At 38.6% G+C, this 24078-nt stretch overlaps 1 protein-coding gene across 20 annotated transcripts in view; it reads left to right on the top strand.

Moving 5' to 3' along the window:
* Positions 1–24078, top strand: part of trpm3 (transient receptor potential cation channel, subfamily M, member 3) — a 143358-nt gene that overhangs the window by 45431 nt on the left and 73849 nt on the right. For all 20 annotated transcript variants that reach the window (XM_088993650.1, XM_088993657.1, XM_088993655.1 and 17 more), the window contains exons 2-3: positions 21184–21263; positions 23548–23749. In XM_088993650.1, the coding sequence (XP_088849776.1) occupies positions 21184–21263; positions 23548–23749 (282 nt within the window). The remainder of the gene's footprint in view (positions 1–21183; positions 21264–23547; positions 23750–24078) is intronic.

Genomic DNA, 24078 nt, shown 5'->3' on the forward strand with positions numbered 1-24078 from the left:
TCCAAGCCACCAATCCATTTTCCATTTGCGTTCATATCCTCTACCCGTACCTCAAATGTCACTCGAGCTGGCTTCTCGTCCACCTGGTCCACCTCACAGATATGTCATAGAGAATAGACAGTATATAAGTTATCATATTTAAAAGTTTCAAGGTTAGGTGGCCGCCGAACACAAGGCCCACAATAGAAGTACAGAAAAATCTGGTGTCAATTTGAGGTGAACAGACACAGCCTGTTAAACTGTCATCTTCATGTAGGAGATCTGGACTAATTTAGTACTTGGTAAACTCCTTCGCAGGACATAATTTAGGATTTAGTAAACTGCTTCACACGCCAACAGGTCATTAGCCACAGACAGTTAGACAGACACAGACAGTTAGACAGACAAACATGAGCTTTCACACGTCTGGTCTTTTGCCAGCCTTTTTTTTTCCCGCCCTTATCAAACCGGTCCAGACATGGGTGGGAAACATGGACCCACAATGCACCAGAGTTTTTGTCCATCTGCTTATGCACATCCCCTTCATCTGCTTTCCCATCCGCCAAGTCGGTAGCAAAGTCTGTGTTGGACTATATGCTGAATGGACAGAGGATATGGACAAGGACACAGCATTGACTCATGCGTGTTGTGATTGGCCAATTTTTTGGGGGATGACCATCCCTGTCATTCCTCAAGCGTGTCATTCAAATGTATTTATTTATTTATTTATTTGCTTGTTTATTTAGCTTGTTATTTATTTATTTTTATTTATTTATATATTTATTTATTTGTGTATTTATCCTTTTGATTCATAGACTCATTCATTTATTTGTTTATTCGTTCATTTATTCACGTATGTCTTTATTTCTATGTTTATTATTTCTTTGTTTTTTGTTTATTTGTTTATTTAGCTTGTCATTTATTCAGCTTGTTATTTATTTATTTATTTATTCGTTTGTTGGTTTGTTTATTTAGATTGTTACTTAGTTGTGTATTTATTTATTTATTTATTTATCTATTTATTTATTTATTTATTTCCCTATTTCTTTATTATTTGGTTTTGTTTTTTGTTTTCTTGTCTATTTAGCTTGTTATTTATTTGGCTTGTCATTTATTTATTCGTTTATCTATTTTTATATTCATCTATTTTTTTATGTATTTATTTATGTATTTATTTAGCTTGGTATTTATTTATGTATCTATTTTTTATAAATGTATCTATTTTTTATGTACCTATGTATTATTCATGTTTATTTTGTTTATTTATTTATTTATTTATTTATTTGTTTATTTATTTATTTATCTGCCTATTTGTTTATTATTTGTTTGTTTTTTGTCTTCTTGTCTATTTAGCTTGTTATTTATTTGGCTTGTCATTTATTTATTCGTTTATCTATTTTTATATTCATCTATTTTTTATGTATTCATTTATTTAGCTTATTTATTTATTTATTTATTTATTTTGTATTGATTTATTTAGCTTGTTATTTATGTATCTATTTTTTATAAATGTATCTATTTTTTATGTACCTATGTATTATTCATTATTATTTTCTTTGTTTAGTTTTTATTTATTTATTTATTTATTTATTTATTTGCCTATTTGTTTTTTTTTGTTTGCTTGTCTATTTAGCCTGTTATTTATTTGGCTTGTCATTTATTTATTCATGTATCTATTTTTATATTCATCTATTCATCTATTTATTTATTTATTTATTTATTTGTGTGGGTATTTATTTATTTAGTTATTTATTATTATTTTTTTTTTTAATTGGGTCAAATTTTGCACAGATATTTAAACTTAGCTGTAAAATGATTATGATCTGCAGACGCGTATATTTAATTCTGTTGGGCAGATTTAATTTTCATGGTTGACAGTGACAAATTCAAGTGATATTAAATTATGAAAGCATTCAGACAGATTGATTGATTGGATTGAAGGGTGACGGCGGGGACGAACCATCGCAAGTGTCATGACTGACGTGATGGCCTTTTCACACAGCTTCCTTGAAATCAATTTCCACTCAACCCTCGATTCGCAAGCGCCCTCTGATCGACTATCAACCGGGTCAGGGTGCAGTTTGCCTTTTGCTCTGAGCAGACATGATGATTTCCAGCCTATGTGGTGACTGTGAATAGAAAATGGGAGAATCGTAGGCCTTTGGTGGAGATGAAAAAGAGAGAGTTCTGCTTTTCTCGCATGTTTTTATTTAGCCTGAAGTGAGAACAAATTGTGAGAGGAGTATTGAGTGGGTGAGAACTTATTACAATGGATAGATTGTAACCCAAGAAGAAAAATAAGGAAAAAAAACCAAGAGGGTTTATGTGTTAGGGCTGGGAGGGTTAGGGTAGAGGTTCAGGATTCGGGTTTAGGGTTAGAGCATGAAAATTCAATATTTTAAAGGACAACCGACGCCTTCGGACAGGTTGTGTCCATAATTAGTAAAATCACTTCAAATGACTTCAACTGAGCGCATTTTACAAAGATTCCACGGCATATACAGTAAAGTCTCGTTATATCGATATTCTCGGGAGTCTGAAAAAATATCGATATAACCGGACTATCGATATATCCGATCGATCCTGCGGGCATGTAATTTTCTCCTTGAGTTCATAGAAATAGTATCGTAATAAGCAGTACTATCGATATAACCGATATATCGATATATATAACGAGACTTTACTGTAGCTATATTTTACGTTTTAAGACTCGCGCTGAATATTCAGGAAGTCTTGTTTTCGAGTTGGTGACGATTCCTGACGTGACGTCACTGAAGGAACGCCCCTGACCGAGAAAGCGACACACAATGCATTTTGGGTACTTTGTTTGGTCTGAAAACATCGTGTTGATCTGTGTTGATGGCGAAATTAGAAGGGAAACTACATAAGTAACGCGATGGTGAATCATTGTGTGTTGCACCAAGATAAGTATTTGATATTCGCTGACACAAATTCCCAGCAGACAAATCAGCCCATTTCCAACGGAGCTTGGGCGCCATCTTGTGCATTTTCTGGGATGCTACATTGGAGTCCCGACGCCTTAAAATGACACGGAAGGACTTCTTTAATCGATTGCAAACATGTATGCTTTCCTCTTCAGAACTATTTGAATAATATTCATAACTGGATGAGTAACAAGAAAGCATCTTCTCCGAATCTCAACTCTCTGAAGCCATTGTTTTGATTCTGGAGCAAGGCGGTGTGTGACAAATTGTGACGGCACTAACAAGGGGGCGGGACTTTCTGAATCTGCCTAGTTTTCGAGCTCATTTTGAAGTAATTTTGGGACACTTTAACTAATTTTTATTGGTGTTTTGCATTTGAGTAAAAATATCAGCCTGCATGTTTTGGGTATTTTAGATGCTATAAAACGTTTTTCTGATGTCAGTTAGGAAACAAAAATGGTGTCGATTGTCCTTTAAGTATTTTCGAGAGCTCCAGTCAATATTCTGGAAGCACCTTGTGAAATTAGCCTGCTTTTGATTAATTAAGATGAGACAGTGTGGTGTGTGCTTTTGTGTGTGAGATTCTTATTGTCTCATTATGGAGGTAATGGTGCTGTCCTCAGTACATTTCCTTTGGCAAAGTGCTCAGATGACACCATTGATCTTTTCAGTCATCTGCAAGCCCATACTCTACAACCGCCTTAAATAGGATGCTGCAAAGAAACAAAACATGGTTTGCTCTTGCTTGAAATGAAGGGAATTGAAAAGGTAACAGACATTTGGAATGCATTTGTAAAAAAAAAAAACAACATATGGTGACCCATTAGTGCAGGGGTGTCAAAGTCATTTTTTGCCGCGGGCCACATTGTAGTTATGGTTTCCTCTCGAGGGCCGTTATGAATTTGGGGAACCCATTAGAATGTTTAAATCCCTTCAAATATTACATATAGAGCACACATAAAATTAATGAATAACTCGTTTTCAAATCTGAAGTCAAGAATAGTGACTTTTATTGTAGTTGACATCCAAAAATATGAAATTTTGGCTCAGATTTTAGCAATCATCATGGAATTTAACACGTTTGATTTGCTTTCGCGGGCCGAAAAAAAATATGATGTGGCGGGCCGGATTTGGCCCGCGGGCCTTGACTTTGACACCTGTGCATTAGTGCGTTGATATCCAACATAAGATCGAATTAAATTCCTTCCAAAACACTGATATTTTTATCATATAAAAAAATAACGAGTTCAATTTTCAGTTTTGCTAACACTTAAAAAAAGTAGCATTTTTAGCATTGAGGACATTATAACAATGAACATGTCATTGTTACCAAAATGCAATGTTAAGGCTAGACGCACTGCAACCCCCTAACCCTGGAAGTGCTATTGAAGAATCGCGAATAGGGCACAAAATCCTTGAGAAATCCTTGAATTTTTTCGGAGCGAAAAAATATCGACATATACTTTACAATTTTGCGCTTTGAGTCACTTTTAAATCCTACTGTTCTCAATATGGTTGTACAGTATGCAATATGTTATTGAATTGGATTGGATTAGCCTTTTTTAGGCTTGCAGTGGAGAAATTTACATTTCACAGCAGCGAAGTGAGGTAAGGAAAGGAAGAAGTAGAAAATCAAAATACAGGAGCTGCTGTAAAGGCAGCCACTCTCGCAGCGTCATCTTGAAGTCAAAAAACCTAAATAACAAATAATGTGACACAACACAAAAAACACAGACAGTCATTCAATCTTAAGCACTTTCTGCGCCCTCTTTGTTACATGAATCGCTTCTAGATTAAATAAACTCTCCCATTTTCTAAAGTGGTGATTTTCTGAAGAAAAAAATAAAATAAAATGGCGACAATCAACCAAAGAACGTGAATACAGCGATACCTCGGTTTACAAACCCCTTGGCTTACGAACTTTTCAGTTTACGAACGTTAAATTTATGAAAATTTTACCTTGGCATACAAACTTTTTTTCGTACACGGAGCTGCCTCAATGAGTGATGTGTCGTTCGCGAACGAGACGTTCTAACAACAAAATGGCAGCCGACTATTTTTGTCCTCTATTCCCCGCCCCTAGTCTTCGGTTAAAGCCACATGATTGGTCAAGAACACAGCAGTGAGGGGAGGTGGTTTAAACGTTAAAGAGACAGGCAGACAGTGAGAGTTTCAACTTTGATAGTTCAAAGTGTAGAGTGTAGAGAATGTAGTGTCGACAATTTTGGATATTGTCATTCCAAACTGCGCATCATCATCCTTCACTATGATGCCACATTTTTTTTTTAATGCACCTCGCTCTGACAAGCACGTGAATCATTTAGCATTTCGGTCGCTAATGCACATGTCTCGCCGCATGCATGTATAATACATACATGGACTGCATGATTTGTCCTCATTACTCGACCATGTCCGCAGTGAGACATGGACACAGCGGTTGCAATAACCGAACAACCAAACCGAATCAAAATGTGGACTCCTGGATTTACCACTAGTTTCTTGCTTTACATAACATCTCGAGTCTCACCTGAACGCTTTGAACTCCTTCACTGCCATTCACAAATCTTTTCGGGAATTGAAAATATGACGTAGAGCGCCATTCCTGAATTAGTTCGGGTTTTGTTTTTCTTGCTTAGGTGCCGATAGAGAGCTGGACAGACCTCTGACTACTTTTTTTGTCCACAAGGGGGCAGCATTTGCCTTTTTTCCTTGATAGCGCTTTGTTACAGCTTCAGCTGTTGTTAAAACGCAATATAAACCAATATTGGACTGTATTTTGAGCAGCCACCCTCATTTCAAGCTCATATAACTTCAGACCAATATAATTTAGGAATTAACTTTTTTTTCTCATGAAAGAAGAAAGTCTGAGGTTTCGTACGCTGAATTGAATGTTTATGTAGTCCTAAAAATTCTTCTTCTTCTTCTTCTTCTTCTTCTTCTTCTTATTATTATTATTATTATTATTATTATTATTATTATTATTATCATTATCATCATTTGCTGGCTATTTGCTATCTATTAGCTATCTAGCTGGCTGGCTATCTAGCTAGGTATCTGTTGGCTATCGATTCACTAGCTAGCTAGCTATCTTTCTATCTATTTGAGTTACTTCCGGGTTGAATGAACACTGGCGCATGTGGCTGCCGCTGCTCACCCGCAGAAAAACATATCCCGTAAAGTGACCTTGAGAGTTTTGAAAGGCGCTTATAAATGAAATGTATTGTTATTATTATTATTATTAAAACTCAATATTCTGTGGGTCCTGGAATGCAAATGACAATGACAAAAACCCTGGCACTGGAGTGGACACGTTTTTGAACTTGTCTAGCAGCGAATGAGTTGATGTTTACGTTCAATCAGAAGCCCGCAGTCACCGAACACGCCCGTTCTTTCGTTTCTTACATTGTCTCGCACGCACACACGCGACACGCAGCTTACATGTATAACGAACGATTGCAGGATTAATGAACTCTCGTTTGCGGTGCAATTAGAATTCCATCTTTGGCAGCCGCACGGTGAAGCACGTCTGTGTCTTTCCGTCAACCTCATTTCGCTATCAAATTGGGCTCATTTTATTCCCTGTATGTATTATGAGTCTAATTAACAACACGCCGTATTGTCTCGCTTGCGAGCATTCGGAGAGTTTATGAAGTGCTTTAGAAAAGATTCCCTTTGAGTAATACGACGGGGTAGTTGAATTTGAGGCTGGAATGCAATTCTATTGTCCTGGAAAGGCTTATGTGAAATGATATTCCATGTAGGTTTCAACAAAGTGTTATTTCTTGAGAAAAAAAAAACATGCTTTCATCCGTTCATGTCACGCGTGTGTGGGTGAACATGATTGATGGGACGGGCACAACAGAAAGTCAATTTCAGAAGATGGGAAGGTTATACTTCGCTTTCAGGGCGGATCGCGGCACCCTTGACATGATGTGACATTAGCTTCGGTGTCATGACACAACTCGTCTTGACACAGCTGAGGGGATCGTGACTGACCCGAGCGGGTGAGGGGATAACACGCACAGGGTGGTTGAACTATGCCAACCATCCCCCCCGCCCCATGCCCCACTCCTTCGTCCCCCTCGACCCAATCTGTTTAGCGCCAACGTTGTGCTGTGTCGTTTCCGACCAACTTTGCATCTCAGGAGTCCTCGACAGCTTTTTGCTGCAAACACGACAAATCATTTTAATGAGACCAGTTTGTCCCCACACCCCTCCCATTTGCTCATCTCCCTAGGAGGCTAAGCTTTATGATGATTTATCGGCTAGGAGTGCGCGCAAATGCAGGCCGCAGATTAATAGTTTCACTTATTCACACTGTGAAGAAAGAAAATGGAGTCGCACTATGTATGAGAGTTTTGCTAATCAAGACATTGTACGATAAGTCTGTTAAAAAAATTACATTCAGATCTGCCAAAAGAGAAATTAAGCGGAACCGCCCACAACCACGTCGGGGTCACCATCACGGCCAAGTTTTTCACCCAACATTTGTCATACAGCTGTCCATGTTAAGCTCTTTGTTCCAGCTTCAGTTGTTGTTAAAGCGCCATATAAATCAATATGTACTGTATTGTATTGCATTGTATTGTATTGTATTGTATTGTATTGTATTGTATTGTATTGTGTCGTAGTGTGTCGTATTGTATTGTATTGTATTGTATTGTGTCGTAGTGTGTCGTAGTGTGTCGTATTGTATTGTATTGTATTGTATTGTATTGTATTGTATTGTGTCGTACAGTAAAGTCTCGTTATATCGATATCGGATATATCGATAGTCCCGGTTATATCGATACTATTTCTATGCACGCACGGAGAAAATTACATGCAAACAGAGTCGGATATATCGATAGTCCCGGTTATATCGATATTTTTTCGGACTCCCTTGAATATCGATATAACGAGACTTTACTGTATTGTGTTGTATTGTATTTTATACAAATGTCAAACTCAATTGATTGACAAAAAATGTATAGTGGTACCTCTACTTACGAAATTAATTGGTTCTGGAAGAAATTTCTTAATTAATACGAAAATGTTGTAAGCTAAGACGTGTTTTGCATGTAAATGCTCTAATCCGTTCCAAACACCCCCAAAATTGACACGTAAATGTTTTCTAAAGCATAAATTAGCCTTGTGTTCTCATTCCTCTCCACTTGAGAAGGAGAAACTGTGCTGTTGAGTTAAAATAATCTGCTAATCATGACATTGTACGATAAGTCTCTTTAAAAAAAATAATAACATTCAGATCGGCCAAAAGGGAAATTATGCGGAACCACCCACAACCATGTTGGGGTCACCATCACAGCAACATTTTTCACCCAACATTTGTCATACAGCTGTCCATGTTAAACGCTTTGTTCCAGCTTCAGTTGTTAAAGTGCTATATAAATGAATATGTATTGTATTGTATTGTATTGTATTGTATTGTATTGCATTGTATACAAATGTCAAACTCAGTTGATTGACAACAAAAATGTATAGTGGTACCTCTACTTACTAAATTAATTGGTTCTGGAAGAAATTTCTAAACTAATACAAAATGTTGCAAGTCAAGACGGGTTTTGCATGTAAATGCCCTAATCCGTTCCAAACATCCCAAAAAGGGATACGTAAATGTTTTCTAAAGCATAAATTAGCTTTACGTTTTCATTTCTTGCCACTTCGAGTTGAGGAACGGTGCTGTCGAGTAAAAATAATCTGCAATTCCCTGAACTCACACCATGTGAAAAGAACCGTGAAGTCTCACATGACTATTTGAGGCTTCAGCACTTTTCTGACAGCCAGCACTTCCTCGCGCTTACTAGCTAGCTCCGTCTGCTAACAACGATCAATTTCATTAGCCAGGTCTGAGAAGCCACGTTTCTCGACTCCAACTTCCTCCCTTGTTCAAGATAGGATGCTCTGACAAAATGGGGAAATGCTAAGCAGCAACTTGCTATGCATGATAAATTTCCATTCCGAATTCTCGAGCCGCCGTGGCAAATGCACATCGATTGAAGCGCGGGGGCGGGTGGACTCTCCATTTTTCTTTTGTAACCCATTGCAAAAAGTATCCCTCTCCAAGAGGATTAAACATTTCAATGTTTATCAATTCGGTTCACCTCCGGTGACCGATCCGTATGGGAGTAGTTAGTCAATGCGGAATCCTCTGGAGCTAAACGCGGCCTTGTCTCTCCACCAAAGTGAAAGGAAAACCACAACGGTATTGTTTTGCATCATCTGGAATTGTCTCAGTATCCCCCCACTCCCTCTCCTACTTCCTCCGAAATGAGGTCTCATCTTCTGGTTACGTAATCCCGTTCACAGGCAGCGAGCGCCATTGAAGTTCAGCAACAACAAAGAGCCCACGTCTTCGTCGCTTCCTCTGTGAGTTCTGTAAATACACCGAAGTCCTACAAGAGAGTCGCGAGTACGTGACGAATTAAAATAATAATAAAAAATAAATAAATGAATAAAAACACCCGCCCGCTGAAACGCAATGACATCAAAAGACCATCCGCCCATCATTAATATCAATCGTTTCGAAAACTCGGCGTGACATTAAACGCCTTAACCTTTTTTATCGTCATCATTGTCGTTTAATGAAGGCAAATGCAAAGTGTCATCACAGCTTGGCAACGCTGCCCGGCTTTTCAAATATCACCTGGCATTTAGATTCATTTTCAAGCGATGGGAAAAAAATGGATAAAAAGTCACATCAATCAATCTCCCTTATTTTTTTCCCGTCGTGATCATATGCAATTATGGCCTAAGCAGCAGATGAAGCAAATATATTCTTTTAATGGCTATATATTATGTGTAATATTATTTTTCGGGTCTTTCATATGACTGTGGGTGACGATTTGCAAGGTAGTAGTGGTAGTGGACTCCCAAAATGCAGGCAGGAGGGAGGAACATGGTTTATTTGACAAATGGTATTAAATAAAGTAAGCAGGAACAAACAATGACAGCACTGTTCAACTCTAAGTGGCGAGAAATGAAAACGCGAAGGTAATTTATGCTTTAGAAAACATTTACGTCTCAATTTTGGGGGTGTTTGGAACGGATTAGGGAATTTACATGCAAAACACGTCTTACCTTACAACATTTTCGTATTAGTTAAGAAATTTCTTCCAGAACCAATGGATTTCGTAAGTAGAGGTACCACTACACATTTATTTTGTCAATCAATTTGACATTTTGTATAACAACAATACAATACAATACAATACAATACAATACATATTGATTTATATAGCGCTTTAACAACAACTGAAGCTGGAACAAAGCGCTTAACATGGACAGCTGTATGACAAATGTTGGGTGAAAACAACAAATGCCTCAGAACAAAAATGTCCAAAGTAGCAAACAAAAACATGAGTTAAAACATAACAAGATGAAGCAAACCTGACAGAGTGAAACCAACAATGACCCGACCCCGAATGGGAGTCCTTTTAACTGCCACTGAATAAAATGACCAACACCTGTTCAGCTGCAGGCGAGGCCCTACAATGCCACCCGTTGGTTGCAAACCGAAACGTGACAATGTGACAACCGTCGTTTCTCATATCGCCAATTTTCAGTTTATTTGATGACTCAAAGTCCACGTAACAAAGTCAACACTTGCTCCCGAAATGTGAATGTGGACGGGGATTATTATTGGTCTCTGTGTGCCCTGCGATTGCTTAGCAACCGGTGGCTCCATAGGCTCCAGCTGCCCCTGCCACCCTTGTGAAGATTAAAGGACCTAACTGACATCAGAAAAATGTTTTATAGCATCTAAAATACCCAAAACACAGAGGCTGATATTTTTAGTCAAATGCAAAATTATAAATAAAATGACTTAAAGTGTCCCAAAACTACTTCAAAATGACCTCAGAAATGGGCGAGTTTCAGAAGGTCCCGCCCCCTTGTTCGTGACGTCACGCCAGGATCTCTTGCCTTGCTCGAGAATCAAAACAATGGCTTCAGATTCAGAGAATATGCTTTCTTGTTACTCATCCAGTTATGAACATCATTCAAATAGTTCTGAAGAGGAAAGCATAAATGTTTGCAATCGATTAAAGAAGTCCTTCCGTCTCATTTTGAGGCATCTGGACTCCAATGTAGCACCAAGAAAATGCACAAAATGGCGCCCAAGCTTCGTTGGAAATGGGCTGATTTGTCCGCTGGGAAATTGTGTCTACTAGTATCAAATAGTATTATTGGTGCAACACACGATTCACTACCGCGTTATGTGTTTTCTTTCTAATTTCACAATCAACACGATGTTTTCAGACCAAACAAAGTACCCAAAATGCATTGCGTGTCACTTTCTCGGTCAGGGGCGTTCCTTTAGTGACGTCACGTCAGGAATCGTCACCAACTCGAAAACAAGACTTCCTGAATATTCAGCGCGAGTCTTAAAACGTAAAATATAGCTATACGCCGTGGAATCTTTGTAAAATACGCTCAGTAGAAGTCATTTGAAGCCATTTTACAAATTATGGACACAACTTGTCCGGAGGCATCGGTTGTCCTTTAAGTGAGTTGGGTAATGGATGGATGGATGCATAGATAGATGGTATAAAGCGCAATAACACCCACTACAGTAGGTGGCAGTGGTTCAACACATCCCACGATTCTTGTGAGGAGAGAGAGGGTCAGAAAATGGATGCCATTTTTTTTTTTTTTTTTTTTTTACGAACACCCTGGTGAATGTCGCTTCTTTTTTAAACTTTCTATTCCACATACACGCTCCGAAATCCCTTTGGGCTCTTGTGCGGAGGGCGCATAAGAGGCAATTTCACAGCACTTGGTCTGAACCACCCCATAGACACCCCATACACACCTAAACACACACCAACACATGCATACACACACACACACACACACACACACACACACACACACACACACACACACACACACACACACACACATCGACAGCACAAGGCTGAAACAAAGCCAATCTCTTCATCAACCAGGTGATAATCAACCTCCCCTCTCTTTCTTTCCTCCATATTACCTTTTGTTCTATCGCCACCCCTGAAGTGCACCCAGCCCGCCCCTCTGACCGTGTTAGTATGACACCCCGTCACCCCTTCCTGAATGGCCACGCCAGCGTCGATTAGCCTCTGTTGGGCCAGATGCTCAACTCGGCTTAAGCGAAGCCTGTGGGAAAGAGAGCTGCTTATTCTGTCCCTTGTAGAGGCGTCGGCCATGATGGCAGCTCAAATAAGCTAGCGTCTCACTTAACATGGCCACTTACAACATATCTGTATGCAAACATGTCCTGGATGTAGACGTGCAATTTGCAAAGTGACACAATTTCTTTGTCGGGCCCTAATAATAATAATAATAATAATAATAATAATAATAATAATAATAATAATAATAATAATAATAATAATACTGCTACTGCTACTAACAATAATAATAACAATAACAACAATAATAATAATATTAATAATAATAATAATAATTTAATGAAGAAGAAGAAGAAGAAGAAGGAAATGAAAATAATAATGATAATAATAAATAACTACTACAAATAATAAATTAATAATAATAACTAGTGAATACAAATATTATTAATAATAATCATAATACTAATAATAATATTTAAAATATAATAATATTTAGTGTGACTTATAATAGTTATCTAATAATAATAACAATTATTATTATTATTAGTAGTAGTAGTAGTCGTCTTAGTAGTAGTAGTAGTAGTAGTAGTAGTACTAGTAGTAGTAGTATGTTGGTAAAATAATAATTACTAATTAATATAATGATAATTAATAATAATGTTAATAATAATAATACTAATAATAATAATATTAATAGTAATTGTTATTATTATTATTATTATTATTATTATTATTATTATTATTATTATTGTGCTTGTATTGGTATTTCTTAGTGGTATGTATTGTAATTTCTTAGTTTGTTTGTTATTTATTAATTTATTATTATTATTTTATTGTTATTTTTATTTAATTTCTTATTGCGTAATTGGTGTATTTCTAATACAGTGGATATAAAAAGATCACACGCACCCCTTTTCATGTAAAAATAAAAGGTAACTAGAACATCTGAGCTTCAATTAGGGTTCATCACAGGAACTTTACTATGAATGTGATTGGTTAATTGAGATCACTACCATATCCCGTGTTATGGCATGACACCCCCCAAAAAATAGTCATTTTTCATTTTGTTTTATCACTAAAAAAATACATTTGAACAGGGGTGTGTTAACTTTTGGTATCCGCTTTATAGAGAGAAATAAGGACAGGTCAACAAACATGCAAACTAATCTCAAAATTGTATTGAAATGAGGCCACGTTCCTCAAACGTTTTACACAGGTTGACATTGTTTTTCCACGGTCAAAGACGAGCACATATTTTATGACAAACACAAATCAAATCAGCTTTTCCTCAAATAAATTCCACTCCTTTAAAGGACAACCGACGTCTCCGGACAAGTTGTGTCCATAATTTGTCAAATGGCTTCAAATGACTTCTACTGAGCGTCTTTTAATAAGATTCCACCGCATATAGTTATATTTTACGTTTTAAGACTCGCTCTGAATATTCAGGAAGTCTTGTTTTTGAGTTGGTGACGAGTCCGTACGTGACGTCACGAAAGGACAGCCCCCTGACCGAAAAAAGACACATTGTAGCAGTCCTTCCATCACGTCAATGTATTTTGCTGTACATGTTTGGTCTGAGAACCGTGTTGCACCCAAAAGACGCCAAAAGAGGGCATCCAAGCTCCATATAAGGAATTTATCAGCCTGTGGAAGCGGAGGTGGCCACTGGAGGTCGCCATTTTGTGCCTCTTTTTTTTGGGTGAGAGATTTTCCCCCAATGTTGCCTCAAAGTGGCACATATAATTCTTTAATCGATTGCAAACATGTATGCTTTCCTCTTCAGAACTATTTGAATCATAGTCATAACTGGATGTGTAACAAGAAAGCATATTCTCTGAATCTGAAGCCATTGTTTTGATTCACAAGCAATGCAAGACGTCTTGCCGTGATGTCACAAATTGGGGGCGGGTCTTTCTGAAAATGCCCAATTCGCAGCTCAATTTTTTGCAGATTTTGGACACTTTAAGTCATTTTTATTGGTGTTTTGCATTTGACTAAAAATATCATACTGCGTGTTTTGGGTATTTTAGATGCTATAAAACGTTTTTCTGATGTCAGTTAAAAAACAAAAAAGTGACGTCGGTTGTCCTTTAAATCGTTGTTTCTCTTAAAATTCTCCGAGCTTACTCCTTTGGTGACTTGAGCTGTCGCTTCTCCCTCTCTCTGCGCCGTGCCGTGATTTACATCACCTTTAGGGGGGTTGAGCGCAGTTGCTGTATCTTGTGAACACAACTGCAAATTGCGTGCTCCACATAAGTGGGAGGTGGGAGGGCAAGGATAAAGAGAAGCAGCCGAGTGTGATGAAGATATCAGGTGAAATTGGCCTCGGTGGACATGAATTACAAGCTTGGGAGACGTTTGTGTCAGTTCAGTTCTGTGAGTGCACGTTTGAGAGATCAAGAGAGTGAAAAAAGTGCTCTAGTACTGGAACTGGGTCATTTTTTTAATCCAAGAACTTCATACCGCAAGGCTATTTTAGCCATGAGGCTGGAAAGTGAAATTGTAGAAGGACAAAAGGCCATTTGAAGAATGAGAAAACTGGTGGAGCAAGACACAAAATGAATTATTTTGAAGATGTCAAACGTGAATTACAATATGAAGAAAGTAATGAAGAAAACAAAATCATAAAACAACTTCCTGGGGATGTGTTCACGATAATACCAACAAAAAAAAAAAGATCATTGTCAATAAAGTGCATTTTAAGAGCAAATAAATTCTTCATTTACTTCAATTTTTTTGACGATTTTGCACGGAGCGAAATTGGAGTTATAAACAATCATAAATACACGGCCATTCATTTGACAATGTGGCCAAATTTATCACCGTGGAGGTGGCGGCGATGGTGAAAACCACTTTTAACTTATTTTTATCACCATCCTGCTCGTCCTACAAAAACATATTTGCGTCTTTTGATATGACCTATCTAGACCTTGACCTTGAGAGTTTTGAAAGGCGCTTAAAAATGAAAAGTATTATTATTATTATTATATTATAACTATAACTTCACATATCTTCAAAAAGGGGCACAGTTGAGTTGTTTTGGTGGTCCGGGTTGGGGTGGAGAATGATACCTTTGGGGATGGTTAAGGGCTTCCCCAGCGGGAGCCCCTCGGTAAACGTGAACGCGCGTGCCAACATTACACTCATTTGAGAATGATGCGGCAAAATGCGACCTGCGGTGTGGTTTAGGTGGCAAAGTCCAAAAGGATGCGGCTCGGGACAAAATATGGGTGAGTCGGTAAAATGATTTTGAAAGATGGATGTGCTTTTTTAAAAAACAAAATGAATGTATTTATTCATGTATTTATTTTGTTGTTATTTTTTATTTTTTTGTCCATTGGGTGGAACAAAATGTTTCTCTTTGGTTGATGATTGTGTATTTTACTTTCACATTCAAGGAATTCCGTTAGCTTAAATGTCAAGCAATAACTTGTACACTTCTGCCCAAATTTTTTTTTTGATGTTCTTGCAATAAAAAGGCACCCAGTTCCAGAGCTGTTTAATTTTAATTTTAATTTTAATTTTAATTTTAATTTTAATTGTAATTGTAATTGTAATTGTAATTGTAATTGTAATTGTAATAGTAATTTTATTTTTATTTTTATTTTTATTTTTATTTTTATTTTTATTTTTATTTTTATTTTTATTTTTATTTATTGGTGTTTTTTATTTTTATTTGTTTTTGTATTTTTATTTTTATTTATTTGTGTTTTTTATTTTTATTTTTATTTATTTGTGTTTTTTATTTTTATTTTTATTTTTATTTTTATTTTTATTTTTATTTTTATTTTTATTTAGTTTTTTACTTTTACTTTTGTGTTTTTGCTTTTGCTTTTGCTTTTTTTTAAATTTGTTTTTATTTTTATTATTTGTATTTATTTATTTTTATCTATCTATCTAGCTAGATATCTTGCTATCCAGCGATCTGGCTATCTATCAAGCTATGTACCGATTTAGCTATCTAGCGATTTAGCTATCTAGCTATCAAGCTATCTAGCGATTTAGCTATCTAGCTATCTAGCTATCTATCTACCTATCTAGCTAACTAGAAAGATAGACCGCTATCTATCTATCTAGCTAACTAGCATTCGAGCTATCTATCTTTAGCTATCTTGCTAGCGTATGTTTGTATGTATTTATTCATTTAATTATTTATAGGCCTTTGGCAGAAAAGATCTGAACCCCTTCCGTTTTTTTTGACCACGTCACATCTTTTAAACAAATTGCTCGGGTGTTTGCGGCACCTTATATCAAGATTAATTTAAGCACAATAAGATTTTTTTTTTTCACTGTTCCATCGGTGGACAGAGGCTCTTGTTCAGCGTCCACATGACAATTTATCTTCCATCCGTTTATCCAGTCCACTGCTTTGTGTATTCAGCCATTGAACCCCCTCAAGGCTCCCTGTGGGGAACGTTAGCGTAGCGTGAGAGGTCTAACTGTGAGAAATGATCATATTTTAACCTCATTGGTGAGAAAATGATATATTCATAACAAATCATGTGTTTTAGACCATCTAAGTAGGACAGAAACTTGGAGTGACAGTGGGGAAAAAATTATGGGATAAGTATCGATTTGACAAGAAGTTTGCGACCATTTTATTTTTCTGGTGTTTTTCATGCATTTTTTTAAAAGGTGACATGATATCAATCAAGGTAATGGCTAACCGCATATCCAGCTGTGGTGTTTAGCGCAAGTGTGCTAATGCAGTTTTGGTCCAGTCCGGTTTGCGGTGGGGTTTAGCGGCGCCGCGGTGTGACAAGCTCAGGGAGGCGGATGCTGATTGTGTTGTTGTAGCGGCGGCGACGGTCAAAGGCTTGTACAAGCAAGTCTCCGCGACCCTGGCTGGGAGAGCAGCCAGCTCCGCTCTCCCAGAACCAACAGCGGGCAGGACCATTTTTTCTGCTTTGGTTTTGACCGTTCGTTTGGTCCAGATCATCCCATGGACATTTAATTCTAATTTCAATGATAACCTTGAGCATTCCCAGATTCTATCATGTTTATGCATCAAACCACTGTAATGGTTGTAATATGTATGTTTCTATCCACTACCATAATTTTATTTACCGCATTTTCCGGTGTATATGGTGCACCCAAAAGCCATTATTTTCTTCCAAAGATGACCCTGCACTTCATATACGCAGGTGCGCCTTATATTTGAAGCCATATTGAGCCATAACAACTACTGTCTGCAGCCACCGACTCCATTTCCCCCTGTAGAATAAGTCCGGCATCACCCCAGCCTCGAATGTAGTACCTTATAATGTGGTATGCCTTATATTATAAACTTATATTTTGTATTTGGTAAACTTTTTCATTCATTGAAGGTACGCCTTATACTCCGGTGCGCCTTATAGATAGAAAACATTTTAAAATATACCATTCATTGGGGGTACATTTTATACTCCGGTGTGCCTTATATATGGAAAAGGTTTGAAAATACACCCTTCGTTGGGGGTGCGCCTTATACTCCGGTGTGCCTTATATATGGAAAAGGTTTGAAAATACACCCTTCGTTAGGGGTGCGCCTTGTACTCCGGTGCACCTTATATATGAAACAAGTTTGAAAATAGAACATTCGTTTGGGGTGTGCCTTATAGTCCAGTGCGACTTATATATGGAAAAGGTTCTACAATATACCATTCATTAGGGGTGCGCCTTATACTCCGGTGCACCTTATAGATAGACAACGTTTGTAAATATACCATTATTTGGGGGTGCGCCTTATACTCCAGTGCGCCTTATATATCGAAAATGGTTGGAAATAGACCATTCATTGGGGGTGCGCCTCATATTCCGGTGCGCCTTATATATGGAAAAAGGTTGAAAATATACACTCATTGTGGGTGCACCTTATACTCCGGTGTGCCTTATATATGGAAAAGGTTTGATAATATACCATTCATTGGGGTGCGCCTTATGCTCCAGTGCGCCTTACATATAGAAAAAGTTTGGAAATATACCAACCATTGGGGGTGCGCCTCATATTCCGGTGCGCCTTATATATGGAAAAAGGTTGAAAATATACACTCATTGGGCGTACACCTTATACTCCGGTGTGCCTTATATATGGAAAAGGTTTGATAATATACCATTCATTGGGGGTGCGCCTTATACCCCAGTGTGCCTTTTATATGGAAAAAGTTTGACAATATACATTCATTGGGGATGCACATAATACCTCGGTGTGCCGAAGTTGACATCATTGATTTGCTTTCGGGGGCCATATAAAGTGGCCTTATGGGTCCAAATCTGGCCCCTAGGCCTTTTGTTTGACACCAGTGCTCTCGAGGCTATTGATAGCATCTCACAAAAAAAATGCTTACATTTCCACTCTAATGTATTACGAATGAGAATTTTTGGTCTAGATTTTAGCAAGTATAAGGAAAGTCGACATTTTTGATTTGCTTTTGTGGGCCATATAAAATGACCTATCGGGGCCAAATCTGGCCCCTAGGCCTTTTGTTTGACACCAGTGCTCTCGAGGCTATTGATAGCATCTCACAAAAAAAATGCTTACATTACCACTCTAATGTATTACGAATGAGAATTTTTGGTCGAGATTTTAGCAAGTATAAGGAAAGTCGACATTTTTGATTTGCTTTTGTGGGCCATATAAAATGACCTATCGGGGCCAAATCTGGCCCTTGGGTCTTTTGTTTTACACCCGATGCTGCTCTTGAGGCTATTGATAGCATCTCACAATAAACATGCTAACATTACCATTCTAATTTATTACAAATGCCAATTTGAATTTTTGGTTGAGATTTTAGCAAGTATAAGGAAAGTCGACATCATTGATTTGCTTTCGTGGGCCATATAAAATGACGTAGCGGTGCCAAATCTGGCCCCTAGGCCTTTTGTTTGACACCAGTGCTCTCGAGGCTATTGATAGCATCTCACAAAAAAATGCTTACATTACCACTCTAATGTATTACGAATGAGAATTTTTGGTCGAGATTTTAGCAAATATAAGGAAAGTCGACATCTTTGATTTGCTTTTGTGGGCCATATAAAATGACCTATCGGGGCCAAATCTGGCCCTTGGGTCTTTTGTTTTACACCCGATGCTGCTCTTGAGGCTATTGATAGCATCTCACAATAAACATGCTAACATTACCATTCTAATTTATTACAAATGCCAATTTGAATTTTTGGTTGAGATTTTAGCAAGTATAAGGAAAGTCGACATCATTGATTTGCTTTCGTGAGCCATATAAAATGATCTAGCGGTGCCAAATCTGGCCCCTGGGCCTTTGGTTGGATGTCAGTCCGCTAAAAAGGCTATTGCTAGCATCTCACAACTATAAAAAAGCTTATCGCAACCGTGCTTTTCTTTCATAAGTGGTATGACGAGCCTGCCATGGATTCTTCTTTAAGTGTTTATTCCTCGAGGATTTGCGTATTGGATTTTGGAGAACATCTAAACAGATGTACGTCAACTGTAATCCCGTGCCGCAGGCATTCGCCGTGCACGTGCGCAACGGGATAATTGGCCCGCGTGTGTCGCTGTCATTCAGACGTGCGACGAATACGACCGCCACATCTGCAATTTCAGCGTGATTTTTATAATACCGAGTTGGTATTTGTATGTTGTGGGCACACAGCGAGACGATTTGCATATTCATGATTCATGATCTTTACGCACCGCTTTTATAGTTTCCGCGTTTGCTTTTAGTGAGGTGTGCCTTTGATTGGAGCCACTCTCTTATGTAGGCAACCGAGCGAATCTAAAAAAATATATAATGACACACAGCTCTTATTTTGATGTGGTGCGGTTGCCCACTGCTGTAAACGTTCTGCATGCCCCCTTTTGCATGCAGAACATGGCAGGAAGAAGACGCACACTTTGCTGGCTGGGATTCACTTAGTCATATAATGTGGACTCACATCATTTACTGCCTCGGTGCATTTAACATCCGCTTTTTCTCTCTCACTCTCGACATCTTTCCGCACTTCCCTCCCTCTCTCTCTTTCTCTTTGTCTCTCTCTGTATCTCTTTTTCTGTCTCTCTGTCTGTCCGTCTGTCTGTCTCTCTCTCTCTCTCTCTCTCTCTCTCTCTCTGTCTCTCTGTTGATCTCTCTCGCTCACAGTCTCTCTCTCCCTATCTCTCTGTCTCTGTGTCTCTCTGTCTGTCTCTCTTTGCTCTCTCTCTCACTCACAGTCCTTTCTTTCGCCCTCTCCCTCTCTCTTTATCTATCTCTCCCTCCCTCTCGGCCTCTCTCTCTTTCTGTCCCTCTCTCTCTCTCTCTCTCTCTCTCTCTCTCTCTCTCTCTCTCTCTGTGTTTCTCTCTCTCTCTCTCTCTCTCTCTTCCTCTCTCTATCACTCTGTTTCTCTCTCTATCTGTCTTTCTCTCTCTCTCTCTCTCTATGTCTCTCTCTCTCTCTCTCTCTCTCTCTGTCTCTCTGTTGCTCGCTATCACTCACTGTCTCTCTTTTGCTCTCTCTCTCCCTCTCTGTCTGGCCCTCTCTTTCTCTCTTTTTCACCCTCTCTGTCTCTCTCTCTCCCTATCTGCCTGTCTCTCTCTTTCTCTCTCTCTCTGTCTCTCTCTCTCTCTGTCTCCCTCTCACTTCTCTGTCTCACTCTATCTATCTTTCTCTCAATCTGTCTGTCTGTCTGTCTCTTTCTCTCTGTCTGTCTCTCTGTAGCTCTCTCTCTGTTGCCCGTTTCCTCTCTCTCTCTCTCTCTCTCTCTCTCTCTCTCTCTCTCTCTCTCTCTCTCTCTCTCTCTCTCTCTCTCTCTCTCTCTTTCTTTCTATCTCTCTCCCGCTACCCCCCCAGTAATCTCCCTCAGCCCTTTTGGACTCTGCTCTCAACATGAAGCATTTGTGTCAGAGTGATTGAATTATGTGTGAGCGACTCCATTTGGACTGATTTTTTTTTTTCCTCCCAGTATGCTTGTTTCTAAATCATGTTTGAAAGGCCACTAAGTGTATTTGTGTGTGTCCCTTGAGTAACCCGCGTGTCGCCAAATTGCTCGTCTTGGAAGGCAACTTGCATTTTTTTTTTGTACAGAATGCTAATAAACATGTAAACAAGCCATTTTGCCATGAACTCCAGATTGCTTTGTTTATTTTTCTATTTTTTTGTTGTTGTTTTTTTTGGGGACATCCACATTAACGCTATTGTTTTTTTTTTTCTGTCCGCAGGCACAGAAATCATGGATAGAAAGAGCCTTCAGCAAGAGAGAATGCGTTCATATCATCGTGAGCGCCAAAGACCCCCATAGGTACGCGATGCGCCAAAATTCAATTTTCCGCTCTGCGTCGCTCTTCACTTTTTATAGGGACATATCACATACCAAAAAAAAAAAAAATGTGGTGGGAGTATTGGTTGCATGCATAGACAGAATTAATAATTTTGGTCCTGGACAAAAATTGTGAAGTTATTTAAAGGACAACCAACGCCTCGGGACAAGTTGTGCCCATAATTTGTAAAATCTACTGAGCGTATTTTACAAAGATTCCACCGCATATAGCTATATTTTACGTTTTAAGACTCACGCTGAATATTCAGGAAGTCTTGTTTTCGAGTTGGTGACGATTCCTGACGTGACGCCACTAAAGGAACGCCCCTGACCGAGAAAGCGACACACAATGCATTTTGGGTACTTTGTTTGGTCTGAAAACTTCGTGTTGATCCGTGTTGATGGCGAAATTAGAAGGAAAACACATAAATAATGTGATGGAGAATCGTATGTTGCACCAAGACTACTATTTCATACTAGTTGACACATGTGCATTTTCTGGGACGCTACATTGGAGTCCTGACGGCTCGAATTGATACGGGAGGACTTCGTTAATGGATTGCAAACATTTATGCTTTCCTCTTCAGAACTATTTGAATCATATTCATAACTGGATGAGTAACAAGAAAGTATCTTCTCTGAATCTGAACTCCGTGAGCCCATTGTTTTGATTCTTGAGCAAGGCAAGACGTCCTGGCGTGACGTCACGAACTGGGGGCGGGACTTTTTGAAAATCCCCAGTTCATTTTTATTGGTGTTTTGTATTTGACTAAAAATATCAGCCTGCGTGTTTTGGGTATTTTAGATGCTATAAAACGTTTTTCTGATGTCAGTTAGGAAACAAAAAAATGCTGTCGGTTGTCTTTTAAATTCGCCAATGGAACACTGAGTAAAAATGGCAATCGTAATTTGAGTTAGGAGGCCTATATATGCCTCACAATGATTTTCAGTCATGGGTGTTGTAGCTGCGTTGCCCGCAGTTGTTGTTTTACACGCTTGCCTAGAGCCGATTGTCCCAAAGCAAAGAAACAGATCTGTCACCTGCGTGCTTATGAGACTTTGTTTATAAATTGGCGCAAATCCTCTGTGACTGGCGGGCCAATCCTTTGGCTTTGTTGCACAATAACAGAGAAGTAAACATATACCTCCTATGAAAGAAGCAAAACGGTATTAAAAGTCAGCTTTCTGCCTCACCGGCGAAGCAGTTATAACAGTAAAGGGCCAGCAGAGAAGGCTTTTTATATTCCAGTGCGCATTATACACCAGAAAATATGGTCTAAGGCGCGCTGGATCATAAGGCTTTTTAAAAAAAATTGAAGGCCTTTAGGTTCGCCTTATAGTGCGGAAAGTACGGTAATTGTTTGTTGTGTGAATTATTTTTGCTCCGTGTATGGTACAATGATACCTCAGCTTACAAACTTAATTGGTTCCCAGTAAGTGTGTGTAAGGCAAAAAGTGTGTCTTCCAAACATGAATTTCCCATAGGAAACCATTAAAAATGAGAATAATCCGTTCCCAGGTGCCCATAAAACATAATTTTCTACTAAATAAGCCTTAAAACTACACAAAATGTACCTTATTTTATGTATAGTAAATGTGGTATGATATTGTAATTAAAGAAATACATTGTACTATATAATAAAGTCATTTTATTTTACCTTTATGATGGTCACTGATGTAGTTGCCTCTTGATGATACCCGAGTGAAATTGCCGTGCGGAGATAATACCCTCACTCACAATGTCCCCTGCTAGCTGCTTTTCGTTAATCCAAATCAAAAGAAGTTTTTCAACCTCTTCTATTGCCTGAGACTGTTACTTAGACAACACAAAAACACCCTTAGCCACACGTAGCAATGGTCGACTTAGCGTACTGATACTGGGACGCTAAGTCACATGAACGCACACCTCGTTTGTGTTTTTCGATGATCTCCTTCTTCTGCTCGATCGGAATATTCTTTTGTGTCCTCTTTGGCTTAACACTAGCCTGTGGCGGGGTCTTTTTCGGTGCCATAATAGCAAACATACTCTACTTGATAACAAACCACGGCTGCGCTCAAAGAAAACTAGTCCGCCACCGTGGCGCTTTGGTTCATCCGCCGAAAACTAATTCATATGCCAAGATTATATTCTCGCCAATTTAATGTTCATAACGTGAAAAGTTCGTGAGCTAAAGCATTCGTACGCTGAGGTATCACTGTACCATCGCCGACATCCAATCTGGTGAAAACAAAATGCCGTTGATTTTCACGTTCTCATCTCACCTAGATGCTGCTGCGGTCGCCTCATAGGACAACACGTGGGGCTTCCCCCCGGCATTTCATCCAGTCACAATGATAAGGCGGAACGAACGGCCAAGAACGACAGTCTGTCTGAGAAATGGTCCATCAGCAAACATACTCAACTCAGCCCCACCGATGCTTTCGGCACCATCGAGTTCCAGGGAGGAGGACATTCCAACAAAGCTATGGTGAACACTGCGCACATCAACCATATATACGCTCCATCAGACCCTCGCCGGCCATTTTGAAAATCTCTAGTATTGATTAATACAAGAGGTGACCGGTTTGATGCACATTTTTGAAATTTCCTTTCAAAATAACATTATCAATGCATTTAAGACGTTTTTGTGCAATATTCGCGATTCTTCAATAGCACTTCAACATTGCATTTTGGTCCCAATGACATGTTCATTGATATAATGTCCTAATGCTAAAAATGCTACTTTTTTAAATGAAAATTTAACTCGGGACCACAAAGGGACATAAGTCTTCTTGTGGCGGTCCCAAGCCCGGATAA

This window comes from Hippocampus bargibanti, linkage group LG04, assembly GCF_051943395.1.
Source record: "Hippocampus bargibanti isolate YZ-2025 linkage group LG04, ASM5194339v1, whole genome shotgun sequence".
Taxonomy (NCBI): domain Eukaryota; kingdom Metazoa; phylum Chordata; class Actinopteri; order Syngnathiformes; family Syngnathidae; genus Hippocampus; species Hippocampus bargibanti.